Here is a 23,605-nt window from a genome sequence, read left to right on the forward strand (position 1 = left end):
GAAATCCAAGTAGAAATTTGCCAGGAAGTCATAGCGAATTTCACAAACAGTTGCATGAAAGCGCACTAGATAGAGATCATATACCTGACATCATTTACCATACCTGAAATCGGAATATGTGAACATGTTTATGAATTTTGTTAGTGTGTTTTGAAAAAATAAAGTTCAGAATTTGATGTTACAAAACCGACGCGCTTTTTAAATAATCCTATACTTATCCCCAGGAACTGAGATGTGATTCAGGGATGGTTACCTCAATTAACACCTACTCAAAATAAGATACAAAACATTTACTTAAAAAAGTATTTTAACTATTATTAGTATATTTGTTGACAGAAGAACAGCGGTGAAATCAGGAAATAGTGTATATGAAAGAATAATAAAAAAGTAATATATATATCTTCTGTATTGTTAGATTATTCACCTTTTAGCTGCTTTATTCTATCTTTCAGTTCCTTCATTTCCGGATCTGACTCTAGATTCACCACTGGCAAGTCTGACAAGGACAATCCATACGGCGATGGATCTCTCTTATTGCTTGCTGATGACTTACGCGACCTACTCGGCGATCTACTAGTTGCTGACGAGGACGATGATGTTCCTGCAGGCACGTCGCTTTCATCTAAAGATGAAGTACTACTGCATCTCGCAGCATTCGGAGAGCTTTGAATTCTGTGAATACGCCTTTCTTGTTTTTCTCTAAATTCGGCTACTTTAGAGTCGAATTGCAGTAACTGACTAGGTCTTGCTAACGTGTTTAGAGAGGGTAAGATGTCTATATAGGTCAAAGGTGATGATGACTGCCTAGACAATATGGACGCGCTTATTTCCGATTTCAAGGTCTTCAGCTTTGTAACGCTGCTTTCAATAACCTGTTTGTTAAAAGTTCCACTGATTAGGGAAATGACAGTATTTTCTCTCTTCTCCTCATGTTTTTTCCGTCTGTGTTTCTTCTTATTTTTCTTTTTTGTTGACGTTTGAAAAGATTCTTCTGCACTACTCTTGTCGTCATCATCACGTACTTTCATACGTTGTACCAATTTTCTTTCTCTCCTGCTTAACTTCGTACTTCCACTTGAAGTCGCGAGTTTTCCTTCCAGTTGTTTCACATCAGCCACCATTTTTCTGTCTTTAACACGTTTCTTAACACTTTTACTTGCAATATTCCAAGAAACATACTCCTCGCACATCATTCGAAACACTTCCATGTTCTCGGGTTTTATAAGACTGAACATGGTATCATAAACATATGGCAGAAAGGCAAGTACATTAGAAGCCGCATAAAGAATCATATGTTTTGTCAACGGACGCTTCGACCAATATTTCGCGTGATTACGATATTCAGCTTTCATCTTTTTCTTCAATGGATTAGGACTTCCTCCATAGATTGAAGCTATCGTGTTCAAACTTGCGTCCTTGATCATATGAATAGGATCGCCTGTTTCTTGCATTTGGATAACAGCATGTGCTACTTGAGTATCAAAAACACTCTTCAATATAATTTGGTACGCTGAATACAAGTTAGCACTATCAATGCGACAATCATGCATTAGCTTGACAATTTCTTCAGATTCTAAAATTTGGCCAACTTTTCCATCTGTCACAGCGTTTGGACAAGTGATAAGGTCAAACAAGAATACTCTTCCTGACATTATTCCCAGTTGTAACAGTACTATCTGGCCTGTAGGATCAGAGCTGATGTGTTGAGCATCACAAAACACTATATTATTTCCCTGCATAATTTCATTTACAGCAACCCAACAATCTTCCAAGTTTGATATAACCTCTGTGGTACTTAGTACAAAAGATTCAACTTCTCGGTCCATTGTAAATTAATTATACTTTTTCAAATTTATAAATTATTAGTTGAATTTAGACTACTGGAAAAATTTTGACGCTGATAGTCATAGTTATTGTTATTATTAGGAACAGCATTGTTGAACAAGCAGAATTATCTGTAGAAGAAAAAAAAACATGGAATATGACTCGTGAAATAGAATAAAATGTATACTTATATGTACTACATTTATGTCCCTTTTTCTATTTTTTCAAGTGTTTATATCTCAGTTATGTGAGGTGCTCAAAACACGACAGATTGTGCACAAAACTGCACAAATTGAATACCGATATTTGACGTAACAATTGCCTTGGTCAGCATTTTACGCATTTAGACTGTTGACATTATTTTCAAGTGGTTATAATCTCGGTAATCTGAGGTGCACAAAACTCGGAAGATAGTGCACGAAACTGCACAAAATAACTACTAAAATTTGGCATAACAATTGCCTTGGTTGGCATTGTATGAACTTGTGCTGTTGATATTCGCACTATTTTCAAGTGGTGCACAATATCTGAGGTGCACAAAACTCAGCAGGAGTGTACAAAACTGCATAAAATGGTAAGGTTTGTTTGAATCGGTTTCTGACGAACTCTAAGTTAAGGGACTTAAATTACAGGTATAGCGTGCTGTTACAGTTGTAGCTTTCGAGACAAACAATTCAGGCACTTGTAATATTATACGAATATAAAGAACAACTACGAGTGCAGCTACCAAGATGACATTGTTAGTGATAGAGCGTATAGTCATAAGATACTAGGGCTGTCAGACATCCTTTACATAAATGATTGTCTTGTGTTTTACATTCTATCTTCCTGTCCTGTATAATAATTTGTCCTGTATTTGCTTGCGAGCACCGGCAGATCAAGCATACCCAAGGGGATATTCTCACTACGCTGGTTTACGGCCCTTTTACGCAGGGGGTTAAAGTGAATCTGAAAAGGTAGGGGAATGCATGACGTCACGCCGTCCTTCATGTCTATCTTTGCCCATTGTAATTTTTAGGAAGTGGGGGAACGCCATAGATAATTTTTGGAAGTAGGGTAAGGGCGTACCCTCTCACTTTTACCCCTGCTTTTACGGATGAATGAGTAAGTAATGGACAGTTCCTTAGAGTAGCAGTCACTCAGCATCCTAACATCCAACTCAGAAAGTATATTTTCGTTAATGTGGCAAGAAGAGAAACAAACTTGATCTAACAACAGCTCAATCCATGTTAAAGCATTGAGTGAATTTGATCACGACTTACAGTGAATTTCCTAACCAGAACCTATTTCCCGTGTGCTCCCGGAAAATATGCGAAACATATTCCGGCCCCACCCTGCCACACTCTGATGGATGAAACCCTCCATTTACTTTGGAGAAAGAAGTGAATGACCTCAGGTGTGTTGTCAATTTGTCATTCTGTCGTTTGGTCTTGACGAGTGAAGATCGTATAATACTTAGAAAGACCAACAAGACATAGCACAGCGCAGTCCGTGAAGTAATTCATTGTGGCAACGCTTCCGCTTCCAACAATTGAAAGATCTCGGCCGCAGCAACTTGTCCCTCCCTTTACGAAGGAGATACGGGAAGACACATCGACAGCAGCGCCGGAAGGGGCACACTTGAATTACAAAGGCTCTATATATTGCAAGGAAAACAATTGCTGAGAAACAGTGTTTTGTCAGATTGGGCTACAAGTAGCGGACTGGATGACTTTTAAAGAGTCTTCGCTACCAAAATTACAATTTTGGGCGACAATCTACTTTTGGGCTACTTTTAAATATCTACAGGCTCTACCTCTTAAGAATGCGCTATTTTTTTTGTTTTTTTGTTTTACGGTGTATATATGCAATCACGAATTATAAGTTTTATAATACAATGAAAGTTTTATTTGTTGAGTATTCAATTCACAATGAACAATAGTTTTACTAAAACAAGGGATGCGCATGAATCGAGTCTAGTGGAAATTTAAGCCTGTCTCGACTTGTCTCGAGAAAATGTTGTCTCGACTCGTATCTCAACTCGACAGTTTCTGTCTCGACTCAACTCGAATTCGAGACGAGACGTCTCGAAATTTAGTCGAGACAAAATATATGAGTTAAAATACACGCACACATTAGTCAGAACATTATGACTGCCTACCTAATTGTCAGTACGTCCACCTTTGGCACGGATAACAACGACGACGCGTCTTGGCATGGACATAATGATCCTTGGTAGGTCGCTGGAGAGAGTTGGCACCACATGTGCACACACAGGTCATCTAATTCCCGTAAATTCCGGGGAGGGGGCTGATGCGCTCTGACGTCACGTTCAATCACCCCAGATTGAACGTGACTGGGTTCAGATCCGACGAGTTGAGGGTCCAGCACATCACTTGTTCGTCGAACCACTCCATCACATTCCTGGTTTGTGATATGGCGCATTATCTTGTCGAAAAATGCCACTACCGTTGGGAAACATGGTCGTCATGAAGGGGTGTACGTAGTCTGTAAGCAGTGTGTGATACGCCTCGGCCGACATGGTGCCTTGCTCGAGCTCCACTAGACTCATTGATGCTCACATGAATGTTCCCCAGAGCATTATTGAGCCGCCGCCAGCTTGTCTCCGTTCCACAATACAAGTGCCAAGGAGCTGCTCCCTTGGAACAAGGCGAATTCGCACCTTCCCATCGTCATGATGAAGAAGGTATCGGGATTCATCAGACAATGCAACGCTCTGCCACTGCGCCAAGGTCCAGTGGCGATTGTCACGTGTTCATTTCAGTCGTAGTTCGCACATGGATGGATCGTCGGCTGCGGAGGTCTATCGTTAGGAGTGTTTGGTGCACTGTGTGTTCTGACACACTTGTACTTTGCCGAACATTAACGTCTGATGTTAGTTCCGCCACAGTTTGCTGCCTGTCGTGTTTTACCAGTCTGCCCATCCTACGACATCCAACATGAATAATATGATGGGGGCGCGCAACCCTCGACGTTTTGATGTAGTTTCCCCTTGATTTAGCCACTTGTTGAACACACCACAGCACTCCTCGAACACCCAACAAGTAATGCAGTTTCCGAAATTTTCGTGCTGAGTCTACGGGCCATTACAACCCTCCCTCGGTCAAACTCAGATAGATCCCCTATTCTACACACAGCCAGCACTCTCGCTGATACTAATTGCACCGTACGTGTGTCTGACTAGCAAGTATTCCTCGGTAGGTGACGCTGCTATCGCCTGGACGGGTTTATATCTATATAAATTTAAGATGTAGGAATTTTTTAACGTTCTGATTAACTCGCAGGAAATTTCAGAAGTTATGATAAGAAGCAACTGACTTGGACAAGACAACGAATAGTTGATGAGGCAATCTTTTTTCTGGTTTTGAGGTGTGCGGCTTTGACGTCAACAAATATTTCATGTTACAACGACTCACCAAAGGTAGTCGTCAACCTGGTTCGGCTAATAATATAAGTAGATCTTGAGTGGTAGTATATGTTTACACATTAAAATATCTTCCGTGATTACATTTACTAGTATTCTCACCTTTTATATTGAAATTACAAAACGATGATACGTTTTAAACAATTTTATTCGTTGATTCTCTTTGAACGAATATGTACATAGACTGTATTGCAATCGTACATGTTTGTTAGGTATCTATCAACAACTACATAGCAACTAAATATACAATAATGTATATACCTTATATATTTTGAAAACATTCTTCTTTTGTTATTTTTAAATTAACATTATATTTGGTATAGTGCTTATGTAGAAGCACTTTCTGCCCGATAAATACAAGTAATTATCAATTTATACAAAGTATCTCGTTGTATAAAAATGTCGCCCGACGATGGGATTGAATATAAAAGTTACAAGGGAGCTTGGTTTTTATATTTAAGAACCACTGGTCCGTTTATAAGAACAATATTCCATTAATTATGTCCTATACATTTTGATCAACCCTCGTATGTATATATAACATTATTTAGTTTCCTTTACATGAATACATTTATACTAAATCTTTTATTCCATTAATACTTATTTTTGACAATAAAGTTTCAACACAAATTAATATAATGTAAACAATTTTTGTGTTTAATCAATCATGAATTAAATTATAATCCTTCACATTAATAAGAAAGAATTAAAATCATTGGAAAATTATCGTTGGTTAATGAAAATCAAAGAAAATTAAATTGAATAAAAATCAAAAATTAAACGCAACCTACGTTCGAGCGAACAAAAGGAAGAAAATAAATCTATTTCTAGACAAACAGAAGACACCCTTTTATATTTTTTTCTTAGTCTCCTTCATTCCTATTTATTTGAGCAAGAATGTCAGGCGCGACTAACTTTTTCACTAGACGCATCCATTTTTCTTTTGTATACTGGGTAGGTCTCCAAACCTTCAACTCATCTATATTACGAAGTCCAATTGACGTACCCGTTTTAGCGTTCAACAATTCAAAAACTTTAGGGTTTATTTCCTTAAAACATAAATAAGGACCTGAGAAAATGTCACAAAATTTGTAAATCTTCTTTAACAACATATTACTTTGTGGATGTTGTTTAACAAAAACTAAGTCATTGACCTTGATTCGATATTTTCCTTCTTGCAAAGACTCTACTTGAGAATTACGTTTCAAAAATTTGTTATGTCTTCGGATTTTTACCATATTCACTAAATTGGAAGAATCTACGATTGTTGAATCTTCTAACTTGACATTAAAATGTCGTTCCACAGGGAAAATCAAATCAGAACCGTTATGTACATTAGCAGGAGACACGCCTAAAGTATCTAATATAGAATGATTCAAAAGGTACGTGATTTGACTGACATGCTTGATCCATTCGGCATGTTTGTCTTTACAAAAGTGTCGAAATAACATACCAAAATTGCGATGCACATTTTCTACGACAGAACTACTAGGATGGTACGGAGTTACAAAATGGATTTTAATGTTAGCCTTGTTCATAGCTTTGATAAACACATCACTTTTGAACTGTGAACCATTATCACATAATATGTGTTCGATAGGGCCACAATGTGGAATATATACGTTCAAGATTTTATTTATGATAGCAGCGGAAGTTGCTCTACGCAGAGGATAGGCTACTACATAACGTGAAAAGATATCCATGGTTGTAAGTAGATAAGTTTCTCCAGTAGCTGCTCTTGGTAAAGGTCCATATAGATCGATAGGCAGAAACGAATGTGGTCTCTCCGGCGTTATTGAGAGCATAGGTTTTTGTACAGCCTGGTAGTTATGTTTAATTCGCATGCACTCAATACAGTCCTTGATATGATTTTTGATTTGAGCTCTCATTCCTCTCCAATAAAAGGATTTATTAATCAAGGCACATACCTTTACATAACCAAAATGACCGAAATCGTCATGATAGGCCTTTAGTATGCGTGTTGTTAGTGTAGGTGGAATGCAAATTTTGTTTCTAGATTTGAATTTAAAATCTTTAATAAGTAGAATTCCGTTGGATAATTTAAATCTGGAATTCCAATGTTTGGGACAATTACATCCCTCACTGCATGAAGACAAATGTTCCATGATTTGTTTATATTCATGATAATTCATTTGATGTTCTTGTAGATCTTCTATTGAAATGGTAGCTATTTCATCCTGTAAGATCTTAAATTCGTTGATGGACAAGATATGTTGTTCTTCTCCAGGAAACAGACGTGATAAGGTATCTACGGGTCCATTATCTACCCCTTTAATGTGTTGTACTTCAAAATCATAAGCTTGAAGCTCTAACGACCAGCGAAGGAGTCTGTTATTATATCCCTGTATGCTGTTAAGGTATCGCAATGAATTATGGTCGGTAAGTACTATGAAATGACATCCGCTGAGATATGGAGCAAATTTTTGTATCGCAAAACGTACAGCCAAAAGTTCGATTTCTGTCGTGGTGTATCCTTTCTCAGCTTTCTTTAAAGTACGGCTAGCGCAATGAATAACGGCCGGTTCCTGAATGGTTGGATTAGGTTGCCAGAGTACTGCAGAGATTCCAAGTTGAGAACCGTCACACTGAACATAGAAAGGAACGTCATATCGAGGGTGATTCAAATGGATGTTTCGCTTCACGCATTCCTTCAACTTATTAAAACTGTTCTTGAATCGGACCCCATTGCCATGGTACTCCTTTCTTTATAATCATAAATAAAGGCTGGGCTATCTCAGCAAATCGCGGGATGGCCTTGCGAAACCAATTGAAGAGCCCTAATACTTGCCGTGTCTGTTTCACGTTTAATGGGGCAGGCAGATCTTCTATGGCTTGTACTTTAGATTGACTGAATTGTAAACCAGAGGCATCAATTTGGTATCCAAGAAATTCTATAGAATTCTGCAGAAATTTTGATTTCTGTAGGTTGATAGTAAGGCCCGAACTTTCCAATCTGTCTAAAACTATATCTAAATACTTCAAATATTCATGCGGATTTTTTCTCATGATCAAGATGTCATCGGCGTAGGTTATCACGTTGCTGCGTAAGTCTTGACCCAAGACTTTATTTAAGCAGGATGCTAACGCCGCACTACCATTGATAAGCCCAAAGACTACACGGTTGTATTCGTATAAGTGACCTTCAAAACTAAATGCTGTGTACGGTTTCGAATCTTCATGCAGTTCGACCTGATTATATGCCATTACTAGATCTAAATTTCCGAAGACTGCATTCCCTTGTAAAGAGGCTAGTATTTCTTCCACTGGAGGATACCTCACTTGTTCCAGATCAATGTGACAATTCGTGCGTCTCAAATCTAAAACCACACGTAGAGAACCATTTTTCTTTGGAACAACATGTAATGGATTAAGGTGAATGCTTTGTGAAGGCCTAATGATCCCATCTCTTAACATATCAGTAATTTGCTGACGTACATTTTCCCTGTATCTATATGGAATTATATAGGGCTTGGTTACAATGGGTTTGTCTGTTTTAACCTTAAAAGAATAAACAAAATCCTTACAACGCCCAGGACGTTCTGAAAAGACATTTTTATGTTTATATAGGATCTCCTTAAAGTCAGCTTTTACTGTATTATCTGTAAAATCAAGACTACTTTCGAGTGACTTAACACGCTCAGAAAACAATACATTGTCTTTTGAATCCATCAAATTTTTTGTGTCTTTCGTTCGTTGATCATTTAATTTACCACTTCCTGAACTAACAGAAACATTATTCAATACATTAGGAACATTATTATATTGACAAGCAATATCATCTAATTTTGGAAGCAGTTTCTGAACGATTTCCTGAGGTATGCCAGGTATAGTCAACGTTCGGTTTCTAAAATCGAGCATGACACGCAATTGAGATAATAAATCTAAACCCATAATTAATTTTTCATTCAGTTCCTTTATTACTAGAATAGGGATTGATATTTCAAAACCTTGAATAGCTATTGTCACACGAGTAATTCCAGCTACTCTCTTTTTATGTTTACCGGTAAAATCAACTATAATAAGATTCTCAGCCTTTTGTAACTTAGGATTCGAATAATTACTAGTAATTGCTTTCCATAGCGAATATGATAATAAAGAGGCGTTTGCTCCTGTGTCAAGTAAAGCTTCAGTGCTTAACCCATTGATTTTGACAGGTATTTTAGCTGTACTGTATGATTTTATAAATACAAAATTTTCTTCAACATCAAAACCATCATTGACAGTATCATCTTTGGACCAACAACGATTTACTACAGGCATAAATTGGTACTGACATCTATTAACTGCTATTTCCGAATAATTATTTACAGATACGTCATGTAAAAGGTCGTTTTCATCATTAACATGAACATGTAAGTTGGAAGATAAATATTCATAAGAATCAATAGCTGACGTGAGTTTGACGTTATCGCATAAATTTGAAGATAAATGTTCATGAGAATCTATAGCTGATATGGGTTTAACCCCTACCACATCAGCTGCAATTAGTTTAAATTCATACTCGTGTATGGTTCCAATAAAGTACATTGTACAGCACAATCATGATTATGTCTCGTATTACTGTTCTGTACAGGAATTGCATCAATATCTGGATTTTGATGCGAAGTGCCATCTCTTAACCCCCGATTACGTCTATCCACGTAGTTTACTGTACTCCTGGAATTTCGCCATGTATTTCGTCTATTTCTGAACCTGTTTTGGGTATATGGTCTTACATAAGGATTGCCACGACTAATTAGGTTAGGCGGATTCCCTACATAGCTTTGTCTATTTTGCTCGTTCTGATTGCTTGAATTTACTCGGTTTAGATTGTGTTCCGTATCGTTCACACTACGGATATTTAGATTCCGAACAGGTACAAAATGATCTGAATTATTTTTACTTTTACATATTCCTGATTGTTGATTCAGAGCATGGTATTGAGTTTCATAACATTGAACAAGCATTAATAAATGGTTAAAACTCATACACTGTGTACAAAATAGGATCTGTTGTAACTTAAACGGTAGCAAATTTCGAATTGATGCTATGATTCTAGATTCCGATTGCAATGGATTTACGACTTTTAATTCGTTGTATGTATTTACAACAAACTCGACAACAGATTTGTGCAAACGAGGATTGAAATGTTGGTTTCTAATCGTGGCATCTCTATTTGCAAGCAAAAAGTCATTTTCGTAATTTGCGATTAGCGCTGCTTGGAATTCCTCATACGTACTAACGTGATCTCGTACTGCTTTAAACCATAAAGAACATGGTGGGAGTAATAAATGAGGGATTAGTTTCATATATTGTGATCTATCTATACACATTATATTGCACTCGTCCTGAAATTTTTCTAGGAAAGAAGTAGCATTCTCATTACATTTACCACTGAACTTACTCATAGCACGTATTTCACTCATCTTGACGCTTAACTTTACCTTCCTTTTATCATTCCGTGTTCTTGTTGAGCGACAATTCCTACTTATGGCGTGATGTATAGTTGCACCATCTCTTTTCCGCCCATCTGTACTCCTCGGATGAATTTCTTCCAAAATAATGTCCTCATCAGATACGGGTGAAGGCGAAGTCATCTCTTGTGAACAAGGGAATTCTACACGATCATTATCCATGTTGTTGTGGTATGTGTTGTCCTGGATCTGTGGTGTCTTGATTTTCTCTTGTAAGGTAGCTATCAACTGTGTATTCACACGTATCTGGTTGGAGTTATCCATGACCTGAATCTTTTGTTGCTGTACAGAAGATTCTATTACTTCCAAATCCTTTTTTACACCACTGACTTCTTGGATTAGGTGGTTTTGATTATCCTGGCAATCTTCAGATATTCTTTTTAACTTTTCATCAAACTGCGAAGTGATGTCATTCATTGCCTGAATAATAAATTGTTTCGTCTTTTCTGACTTCTGCTCCAATCGCCTGTTGGATTCCTCGGACTTCTGCTCCATCGTCTGCTTTAATTCTTCATATCGTCTGTTGGATTCCTCGGACTTCTGCTCCATCGTCTGCTTTAATTCTTCATATCGTCTGTTGGATTCCTCGGACTTCTGCTCTATCGTCTGCTTTAATTCTTCATATCGTCTGTTGGATTCCTCGGACTTCTGCTCTATCATCTGCTTTAATCCTTCATATTGTCTATTGGATTCCTGCTTCATGACTTCCATATCGTCTTTTCGGCTTTGTTCTTGCCGCTGTAAGACTAATAAAATTCGGTCTTCTAATGTCATTCCTGGTGCTGCATTTTGTTCACCGTTATCACTATCACTGGTTTCTTTCTGCATAGCCTCACCGTTCATTTTTCGTGTGATTATTCTACCACTTCTAAGTCTTGTCAAGTTCGTAGTCATTAACCTTATTACAAACGTAAATTCACCCTTACTTTACTTCGGGATATGAATTTGCAAGAATCCCGGGTGAGGTAAACCAAAATTTTTACAACGACTCACCAAAGGTAGTCGTCAACCTGGTTCGGCTAATAATATAAGTAGATCTTGAGTGGTAGTATTTGTTTACACATTAAAATATCTTCCGTGATTACATTTACTAGTATTCTCACCTTTTATATTGGAATTACAAAACGATGATACGTTTTAAACAATTTTATTCGTTGATTCTCTTTGAACGAATATGTACATAGACTGTATTGCAATCGTACATGTTTTTTAGGTATCTATCAACAACTACATAGCAACTAAATATACAATAATGTATATATCTTATATATTTTGAAAACATTCTTCTTTTGTTATTTTTAAATTAACATTATATTTGGTATAGTGCTTATGTAGAAGCACTTTCTGCCCGATAAATACAAGTAATTATCAATTTATACAAAGTATCTCGTTGTAATGTCTTGTGAAATTTTGATGTTTGGTGCTCATCAGTCGCGCTTCCATTTTTTTCTAATTGTTCCAGTTCATCATAATTAACAATACGTTGCGCAGTTCGAATACATGTTCACTTTTTCATTCAATCCAACTCAATCCACTTCAGATACTACATATTTGTATTTGTTTACGAAGAATTAATTGCACGTCAGAAACACGCCCAAACAAACAAACAAAAAAACTGCGTATTCATCTGCGTGCTCGAAAGGTTAAGTATTAAGTTTATGCGTTTTGTGCCTTCCTATAGTAATAAGTGCTGAAATTGGTTTCAAGGCTGTTTCTTAGTGAATACTTTCTTCAAAATAATATTAAAAATTATAGAAAGATTTTCGAGACATTCGAGTCGAGTCGAGATTTATACGAGCAGTCTCTACTCGACTCATCCCGAATTTTACAAAGTGCATCTCGACTCGAATTCGAGTCAAGTCGAGTCGAGACTCGAGACATTTCTAGACTCGTGTGCATCCCTAACTAAAACTAACATGTACGATACTAGCTTATCTCTTGTGTTGGTGCTTTGTAAGTTCTAGACATGACAACCAGACTTTTGTTAAGTTTCCGTTGTTGCAGTATTACTGATCGTGTTGCTGTGTCAGTTAATGCCTGTTCCTAATACTTATGCGGAGCAGTGTAAACATGAACATCGTAAATTTAATTGTGTTACTGTGTTGTCTATATTAACATAATAAGTAAGTGGAGTCACAATAACTCTTCGAAAATTCATGGCTGCCAGATAAAGAATTTAGCAAACAAATTAAAGAAGTAAGGAATAACGATGAATGGACATACTGTAAACGTTGTAAAGTTTATTTCAGAACCCACAAGTTGACTTAAGCAAACATATCCCCTTGAAAATTCCCTTCTGCCAAATTCACTGCACACTGCAGTTCCACTGCAGCAGACGTCATATGAAGTTCGAACTGACACACCACCAAAAAACACTCAGAAACTGCGATTATCCTCTGACCATTGCCAACCTAGACATGTGACATTTTTCTGATTGGGCCACAAATAATTCAAATCCGCTACTTTTGGGCCATAACCTTGCTACATTTTAATCTTCAGATCTTTCAACACTGGTGAGAAATATCAAATTAGCAGATAACTACACCAATGAAGATCGTTGTTAAACATTAGTTGGAATTAGAAAGGGACTTATGAAGTTCACAAAGTACCTATTAATATAATCAAAATAGTCGAGTAATAAAGTGTACTATTAAAAAAGTTATTTGATATATTTTTAAATGGCAAAATAATTTATATATCGCATGTATGTTTACAATACTGCTTTCAGTTCTTTTTTCTTTCGTTTGACAACGCCCGTCCTGTATTTACAGTGGAGGTATATTATGGCAAATATATTCTTTTTTTACGCTCGATCCTAAACATAGGAACTAAATACGAGGGGGCAACCCAAAAGAAACCGGATTGACAGAGCGCTACCGTTCCTAGGCGTAGTAGAGAGTTCTCCTGCTAAGTGAGTCTAGTAGAGACCTTCCCAGATCAGTTGGTCAAGCGGCGTCTTGCGTGGGAGGTTAACGTTTGATCGTATTATTGTTTTTCTCAACTGTTCTCGTTTGCCGCCGCCTGCGAAATCGTTATGCCAGATTCAAAGGAACAAGGAGTGTGTTTGATTCCTACTTGGAAAATCGGAAATGAAAACTTACCAAATGCTTCAATAGGCTTTCAAGAAGGATACTATGAATGACACACATTTTTTTTGAGTGTTTTGGATGCTTTAAGTGTGGTGAGATGAGTGTTGAAGATCATGCTCGTTCTGAGTGCTCTTCATCATTTCGAAACGACGAAAACATCGAACAAATCTTCCCCAAAATCAGCGGGGATCGTCGTTTCATGATCGATGAAATTTCATAACAGGCCAGAGTGAGTTGGAACTCGTGCCAGCGCGAGGTTTAGCAAATGAGACATGTTGCCACTAAGTTTGTTTCTCGCCTGCTCACACAGGATCAAATCATTCGTCTAAATTTGAGCCAGGACTTGAAAAATCAGATTGAAAGTGATCCAAACTTTTTGACCAACATGTTGACATTTTCCGAGAATTAAACAAAATCTAAAAGGAAAATGTTTTGATGGTGTAGAGGCTGTAAAAAAAAAAAACTTCGCAGAGCGCATTGGACAATATAAAAGTTCCAGAGTTCCAGAGATGCTTCAAACAGTGGGAAAGAAGATGGGAGAAATGAATCGCATTTAATGGAGAGTACTTTGAAGAAGACGGAAAGAATTTTGTAAAAAATGTAATAAATTATTTTTTTTAAAAAACGAAAGTCCGGCTGCTTTTGGGTCCTTCCTCGTACACGTTTCTGAATTGTTCCAGTTTGCGATTGTCCACACATTCTGGTGTATGTATTTTGTATTATAGTAATAAAAGAAAATTGTAACTTTGTGTGCTGATAAAACTAAAAAAAGATAATTATGTTTACGCTACATTTTGTAAGAAGGTGAGGCATATTTTTTTCACACGCTACATTAAAAAAAATGCATTTTGGCCACAAGAAGGCGTTTGAGTTTCAAAGTTGGATCGCCCGAGTGTGACGAAATGAGATGTGGTATTATCATGGGGGTAAAGTGGAACGAAACGAGCCCTGTGGGGCTTCTAAGCTCCTTCGACTGCTGACGTTCGCTCAGCTATGTTTCGTAACGTAAGTAAATCACTTTTTATGCATCATATATTACATACAAGGCGAAATGAGTATTATTTCCATCTCATTTTAATGATAAAAGTGTTATGAAAATTAAAAAAACCTTGCCTTCGACTGGATTTGAACTCGCGCCAAAAGCGAGTTTCATTACTAGCTCGTTCACTAGCACACTTTTTAAAATTACATTTATTGAACTTCATTACTTATTACATTACATTATAGACACTGATAGTACATAACGTCGCACAAGGATACTATGAAATTTTACAAGATTTCTGTGAGAACATTAGCAAATACATACAGGTCAGTCTTAATGGACTGAAGAAAAGTATCGGAACATATTTTAAATACAAATAATATTCCTCCACGGTACACTTCAGCCGAGAATACAGATTATAATAGATAGTATGCTCGATAAACCAATTTACAGCATTGAGTTTAGTATAGGGATGCCACACATAGTCCGGAAAAGAAAGCATACGGCGGTCAAAATAGTGAGCCGGTTTACGACGGATCACCGCAAGTAAACCACATAAGGAGGTCCAAATGCGAAGAGTATCATTACATTCCGATACACAATGCAAAAGTGTATCGAGGCAACCACAGTACACACAATTAGGAGAATTAGCATGATGTATAGCACATCCTTGTCGGACTCCACGACTTATTAAGAAAGGCGCCGTCAAGTGATCATTGATTTGTTAGGGGAAGTAGCGGAAGAGTAAAACGCACAAATATGGTCAATAAAATCATCAGGAAACCTGTAAGCTTTTAATGCAGTGTAGAGATATTCATGGGATAAAATGTCAAACGCATTCTGAAAGTCCGCTGATAATAAACATGCAGGGATGCGTTTAAATTTAAAATATTCAGTGATGTCACGGATCTTGCTAAGTGCAGAAACCACATTCTTGGTAAAATGAATCATTGCCTGGAAATCACTAATAAGCTCATGACAAACAAGTTTCAACACTTTAAAGAAAAGTTTCGTGTCAGTATTAAGTAACGTGATCGGACGGTAATTCTCTATAGTCAATGGACAGTTCATTTTAGATATGAGGACACCTTGATTATCTATGAAATTGTGATTCCTTAAGCGTTCATTTAAAAGGTGACACAACTCCAGTCCAACAAGATCCCAGTATGGCATATACTGTAGTTCATAAATAATCCCATCAGGTCCGGGACATTTACGATTCTTAGATGTGCGTAATGCTTTTCGTACTTTCGTCGGAGTAATATCCGCCATCAATTGCTGGTGTACCTCTGGAACAGCTGGGACAGTGGCACCAAGAAATATGTCTCGAGTGCAGTAGCATTGATTTGTCCAGGACGATTTACTGAAGAAAAATGCACATAAACCTGTGACGTGTAATCTGTCTAATCTGTGCTTTAGCCCTATGAATATAGCTGATATTTTAATGGGCTACTAGATTGCGACCAGAGATCGTTTAAGACAGTATAGTAATATTCTAAAGTGTGATGAGTCTCACGCTTAACTTCTTTGCCAAGCCATTGAAAAAAACGTTTTATATTTCGTTTAACGTAAGAAGTTTACCATTGGGAGATAATTAAAAAATAACGTTGTTTATGTACCCAAAATTGCCAACGTTGTCGAAAATCATTCTTAATGACTGAAATCATTCTGAATGGACAAGTTGAGCATTTAATTTCCAGTAACTTCTACCACGCGTATGCAAAACACCTGTCAGAATTTTAAGAACACAATAAACTGCTGCGTGGTCACTGAATGAGATAGTACGGATGTCCGTTTTAACTATATTGGAACACTGAGAAGACGTTATGTACCAGCAATCTAGTCTTGCCATCATGAAACTATTCTTAAAGGTAAATTTTGAGACAGTCCAATGTTGCCACCACACATCCCGAACGCTTAACTGTTGGAGAAAGTGGGTAAAAGTGACGCTAGAGTAGAAAATGCCAGTGATGTCGATTTGTCGTTTAAGGACATTAAAGCCCCAGCCATAATAATAGGAGCACAATTATCTGGCAAAAGATGGACAATTTCTTCATTATAAAAATCTTCACGAGAACGCCTATTACCTGTCCCAGAAGTACCATACACATTGATAATATTACATCCAACACAAAAGAAACTGATTGCACGGCCAGATGGAAGTCACTGAACACGTTCTACGACAGTAACCTTTTTGATTAGGATTACAGTACTTCGGTTCCGGGGACCAAGATTCACAATCGCAGTGTACAGAGGCAGAAATTCAAATTTGGACATGCTGACTTCTTAAAGTGGAACCAGGTCGTAATCATTTTGTAGCACAAAAGTTTTTAGACTATTTGGTTTCGCTGGATGGTGAGTGCCAGCAATATTTATAGTACACACACGGCGAACATTAAGTCGATTAATATACAGATGACCTGCCATCAAGTGAATAACGAAATATAAGAAAAACAACGTGAAAAAATAACAACAAAAACCAAAGAAGGCGTGTAAGAATACACCACACAACAGAAATGAAGGGAGAAAAATATTTCTGCCTTTAAGAATGCATATGACACCAACTGCTTCAAAAAATGAAGAAAGAAAGAAATAAAAATTAAACAGTCTGGGAAACTGCACGTGAACATTGCACTGGATGAATCGTATAAAAGAAAGCATATAGCACCGAAACAAAAAAGAAAGAAATCACGTGAACGTTGAGGACTAGAAGCACTACACATGAACATACGAAACGGTAGGTTCTGTAACAGCATTTCGATCACGAGACTCGTCTGTAGCAGAGAGTGTGTTACAAACCATACCAGAGTGAAGGTCACTACCACCGATATGTATTTCCGGATCGCTCACACAGTCTTGGGTGGCTTGACTACCACTATCTGTTTTATTTGAAATCCTTTTTCGTTTCTTACTTAATGACCTCCTGAGTTGATTTCCAGGAACTCTAGTAAGGGGCGAAGAAGATTCAAATGAAGTGTCAGTAGTTGTTGTTGGGTCCTTGGTTAGAAGATCATTTGAGGTGGACAATGGCACAGCATCATTCTGCGACGTTGCCAAATTTAGCGGGAACTATGTAACACTGCACTGGTCGAGGTTCGTTGATGCGGCCCCACACTTTCTTGTAGAGCCGGAGTAGTTGATACAGTATCATTTATGGCTTCTGAACATAATATAGGAAATTCAATATGATCATTTACTGCAGGAGGGGGAGTTAAAGACATATCAGGAACACTTGTAGGAATAGACCGGTGGTTTAACGAGTATTGCGGGGTTTTCGTGAGAGTACCAGTGGATAAAGTGTCATACGAAGTTCCTCCGTCTTTTGCTGAGGACGGGGTAACTGTCGAGCTGGGAAATTGCATTGGGAAACTAGATGATCAGTACTTATGCAGCGAAAAAAAACAAACTGTCCAGGGTACACAATAGAGGCCTTATAACCCAGGAAATGGAGTTTAGAGGATATATGTTTCCCCAATTCTACATAAACAGTGCGGACACCGTTCAACACAGGATATTTTAAGTAAACTCTCTATTTTACATATATTATTTGTTTAATCTCACCATATTCGCGCAACGTATCACGCACTATATCATCACTAAATTCGCACGGTAATTCGAAAATACGAACTTTAGTATAATTGGTTGTAGCATCCAAAATATGCACCAAAGAGGAAACACCAGTCGAATGACGGAAAGGAACAGAATCTGACAAAGTACGTAAAACATGTTCAAAATGTATAGCAGTATCCAGTTTAATATAGACACAGAAATTGTCGTTGTGTAATTGGATAGCAATCACTTGATTCATTAGATCAGGAAAATGTTCATTTAACCAAATGTGTAGTTCCGCCAGAGATGGTCGTAATTGACGGAAAATTCTTGTCAAATTCAAATTTTAACGTGTTTTGTCGAATAATATTCATGACGTCGTACGACTTAACAGAATTTACAGTGTATAACCACTAAACATTCCTATTCACAGGACCATCAAAACTGAAGACAGGAAAAAAAAAAAACAAGTGAAAACAGAGCACGCACAATGAAAACACACGCTGAACTGACGCTCGACCACGAGGACGGAGAGCAGCAAGCGTTTTATTTATGCTATAAATGTGCTGCGTGGCAAGAAACGGATAACTCCACCAATCAGACCAACCAATACCAACCTTCTATTTAGCTGGTATAGCTAGGTTCGAGCGTGATTAAAATATATGCATATGACAACTCTAAGCAAAGGTGTTCCTGGAAATAGATGGCAGCACGAATTACATCTTGCAAGAAAAATACTTTTTATCATTCACGCAACATATATGAAATATATTTACGGTAGATTTACGTATTCCCTAAGAAGTCATCGCGCACCCCGCGTGCCCCAGATTGAATAAGACTGATGCGTACATGGTATAAAGATGAGACGAAAAACTAAAATTAATTTCACTTCATTTCATGAGTGTCTTGTAAAATTTATTTCTTTTAAACAAAATTATACTTTAATTAAATACATTGAATAAATTTCAGTGTAAAATATAATATTATTGTTAACATTACTATTGCTAACACTGTATGAAAATTAAGTTAGAAATCTTACCTAGTAACGTCATGATAATTAAATCAATAAAAAACAATTATGGGGACAAAAAGATTACTGTAATTTTTCAACTCAAAACAATGCTCCAACATCGGTCTTCTAAGACGACAAAGGAGGATTTGAAATGCACTAATTAAATACAATCTAATTATTGAAATTTCTTCATTATAAATTTTCAGTTTGTTTGATTTCCCAGGTGATGATAAACCAGAACAAATAAAAATGGACGACGAAACGAGAAAACTTGTATTCTGCGCCACGCGAATTATATCCAATGTAAGGAGCTCTCGTATTGCTGTGGAGGAAATCAAACAGTCTGGTCTTGTTATTGCAGTGGACACAGAATTCGCTTTTGAGAACCGCACCACGCTGTTGCAGATCGGTACATCGGAGCGAAGAGCGTACTTATTTGACCTTCAAACGTGCCCTGAAATCATGACTGAAGGTGGCCTCAGGAAGATCCTGGAAAGCAACGACCAGGTGAAAGTTATCCACGACTGTCGTGGTGACAGCGGCCATCTGTTTGCTAATTACGGAATTGAATTAAACAGAGTGTTTGATACACAAGTTGCAGACACGATAATAAGAATGCAAGAAACTGGACAGCCTTTATACACAATCCGTGGTAGGAGTTTAAATGATGTCGTGGCTACGTATGGAGGGATACCAAATCCAATGAAAACTATAATTCACGGAGAGTATAGAAGATTTCCCCATCTTTGGGCTAAACGGCCAATGACGGATGATATGATTCTATATGCCGCATGTGACGTGTTTGCATTTTTGCCTAATGTGTACCGCACAATGCGTGCACGCATACAAAGAAACAACTATCGCTTATGTTCTCGAATGTGTACAGAATATGCGTACTGGAATATATGTCAAATTGTGAAGAGACGTGCGATGGAGAGACTTATAGCTTCAGAGATGAATGACTTAGGACAGAAAGTGAAAAATATGCATGAAAATGGAGTTGATCTTTCGAAAAGAGAGAGAGTCCTTGTCAGATGTATGGCTTTGCCAAAAGATAAAAGGGTGCGGGCAGCTTTTAACGAACTTCATCGGTCAAATTTTCAGCGAAAAGTTAAACGTCAGAAGAGGAAGAGATCGAGAAGCGGGGACAGGAACAATGATAGAAGGAAGTTTTTTAAACGTAGTCCAAGTGTCTGATTCAGAACTAGAATTGCAGTGCGTACACGAATCTCTTTCTTCTGACAACAACTTTGTTACTAGAATGAACTTCTAATTTCAGGATTCTTCTTTTTTCTTTCTTTCATTTTATATATATATATAAAAAAATCATACAGTTGCAATCTAAAGAAAGCGCTCTCAATTTCCATATTTTATCTTATAAATAAATAAAAGAAGTTCCCCCATTTATGTCATTTTATTTCGAAATAAAACTAAATTAAATTTGTGGTTTTATGACGCACATTTATGTCTTTAGACAATAATAGTAAAATAATTGGTGGAATGATAATGTGGGAGAAAATAGGAAAAGCTCGGAGAAAACCCACGGACATGATGTTATCCAATACAAATTAAGTGGCGTAGAATTTAACCAAGAGACCCCAACCATCATAAATAGGCTGTTTTCCACTAAGCCACCGTTTTCCCTTATTTTATTTCGAGATATTATCGAATTGATAGCACCCATCTGCACCTGTGAATGAAATTAAAGACATATCGTTTTCTTAAAAGGTTATTGGTATGCAGCGCCGTAACTTAGATTTTTTCTGGGTGGGCAAGCAATAATACACATATTTGGGCCCTTAGAAAAAGATGTTTTTCTAGTTCTTGGGAACCCCATTTCCCATTTTTCTCTTACTCATTATGGTCCCTCCGGATCCTGTGGGCTCTCCCATACGGCAAGGTCTGCGGGGCTGTTAGTTACGCCTCTGGGCCCGTTTCATACATGACAACTTAAGGGGATAATAGTGACAAATCTCAAAGCCATATGAATATATATCATTTCTAGGTCTCCTAATAGTAGACATTTTTTACTGAAATGGGCCCATGACTCGTTTTTACTTGCCTTTTGTGTGATGTTTTGCTTATGTAATATAGTGACTCGTTTTGATGCTTCATTTATAATTTCATGTTCGTATCGTACATGGAGTAAGAAAATTTTGTCTTAAAGTGGGCCCCCTCGAACGGCAGCGAGCTTCCCTGGAGGGGGGAAGTTGCCCTCCCTGCCCTCACAAGTTAGGGCCCTGTTCTTATGTATTCCATTGTTTATTATTATTATTATTATTATTATTATTATTATTATTATTATTATTATTATTATTATTATTATTATTATTATTATTATTATTATAACTTCAGAGTATATACACTTAAGTCAATGAAGAATACCGTTACCTCATTGGCGTAATAAGGATATTTTTCCAGAAATATATTATCCCTTAATTCTGAGAACGACAACAGTTTCAGATTGTGATCCAATGGTATTCTAGAGGGCCAACAGTGTTCTAGGGACTGGCTCGCTACGTCTGACCTTTTTCTGGTTACACCTGTGCAAAACATTGCAAAAAGTTATAGTTGTCTATTAAATTCTCTTCAATAAACTCGTGTGTTTAGGTATCCTCATCTTCATCACTTAATGTCACAGATAAAAAAAAAACACAATTGCATACTTCTAGATAATGTAGACTGTGTCCATAAATGTAGAAAAATATATAGTATTAAAGAAAATAATACAAAATTGATTCAAAATGTCAAAATCCGGAAAAAAAGGAAAGAAGAGAACAGGTCAAAGACCGGAAAAATTACTCGAAATCGGGATGGAGTTTGTGACGTCAAAATAAACTTTCTATCCTGATTATCGAGGAATTAGAACAGGTTGACGGAAAGAACATGCTATTCTGATAGTGGGGAAATTCGAAAAGGATGACGGAAGATGACAATCACTCAGTAAGTGACGTCAAAGAAAATATGCTACCCTGATAGTCGGGAAATTAGAAAAGGATTTCTGAAGTTGATAACCAGTACCTGACGTCAAATAAAACATGCTACTCTGATAGTCGGAAAATTATAAAAGGATGAAGGAAAAGGCTGACCAACACTCAGTACGTGACGTTAAGAGAAACAGCTATCCTAATAATCGGGAAATTAGAAAAGGAAAAGGATGATGACCAACACTCAGTACGTGACGTCAAAAGAACATGGTACGCTAATAGTCGGGAACTTAGAAAAGGATGGCGGAAGATCGATAACACTCAGTGTGTCACATCAAAGAAAACATGCCATTATGATAGTCGGGAAATTAGAAAAGGATGGCGGAAGATGATGACGAACACAGTAAGTGCCGTCAAAGAAAATTTGCTATCCTTATAATAGGGAAATTAGAAAAGGATGACCGAAGATGATGGCCAACACTCAATGTGTGACGTCAAAGAAAACATGCCATTCCGATAGTTGGGAAATTGAAAAATGATGAAGTCGGGAAATTAGGAAAGGATGAAGGAAAAGGGTGGTCAACACTCATTATGTCACGTGAAAGAAAACACGCCATTCTGATAGTCGGGAAATTAGAAAAGGATGGCGGAAGATGATGACCAAAACAAAACATGCTCCCCCAATAGTCGGGAAATTAGAAAAGGATGACGGAACATAATGGCCAACACTCAATGCGTGAGGTCAAAGAAAACACGCCATTCCGATAGTTGGGAAATTAGAAAAGGATGCAGGACAAGGGAGACCAACATTCAGTACGTGACGACAAAGAAAATTTGCTATCTTTATAATAGAGAATTTAGAAAAGGATGATAGAAGATGATGACGACACTCAATACATGACGTCAAACAGAACATGCTATCCTGATAGTCGGGAAATTAGAAACCGGTGACGGAGGAGGATGACAAACACTCAGTTAAGGGAAAGAATCTTGGTGAAAATTGTACCTGAATCTCCCGCCAAACCCATTCGGACTTTCATATACAGTGCTATTGAAATGCAATGGATTTCAGCTTTGTGAAATTTTGGAACTGCAACAAACTCTGTAAGTGGAGGATGATTAACTTATACGTATTTCTGTCATCTCCGAATGTTTAGAAATCTGTAAGGTTGCAATATTTTGAAACCGGGACACTTTAGTGGAAGATAAAAATCTTCCAAAGTGCCATACTATGATAGCACGCTTTCTTTCGGCCTTTTCTTCTGTAGCACGTAACCAATACAAGAGCTACTTGTATTTCACCTTTGTTGGACGTCTCAGTAAT

General features: G+C 37.3%; 1 protein-coding gene across 1 annotated transcript; it reads right to left on the minus strand.

The window, feature by feature from the left end:
• Positions 1-321: 321 nt before the first annotated feature.
• LOC145678760 (uncharacterized) lies at positions 322-19,488 on the minus strand. Its single transcript, XM_081749252.1, has 2 exons — positions 19,382-19,488; positions 322-1,955 (listed from the first exon to the last, which is right to left on the minus strand). The coding sequence occupies exon 2, from the start codon at positions 1,824-1,826 to the stop codon at positions 417-419; it is 1,410 nt and encodes a 469-aa protein (XP_081605378.1). The 5' UTR covers positions 1,827-1,955; positions 19,382-19,488; the 3' UTR covers positions 322-416.
• Positions 19,489-23,605: the final 4,117 nt, after the last annotated feature.

The sequence above is a fragment of the Thermobia domestica genome, chromosome 2 (genome assembly GCF_964235325.1).
Source record: "Thermobia domestica chromosome 2, izTheDome1.hap1.1, whole genome shotgun sequence".
Lineage (NCBI taxonomy): Eukaryota > Metazoa > Arthropoda > Insecta > Zygentoma > Lepismatidae > Thermobia > Thermobia domestica.

Bases quoted from the DNA above. Each gene is read 5' to 3' on its own strand.
- LOC145678760 (XM_081749252.1), bottom strand. From the start codon at position 1,826: ATGGACCGAGAAGTTGAATCTTTTGTACTAAGTACCACAGAGGTTATA.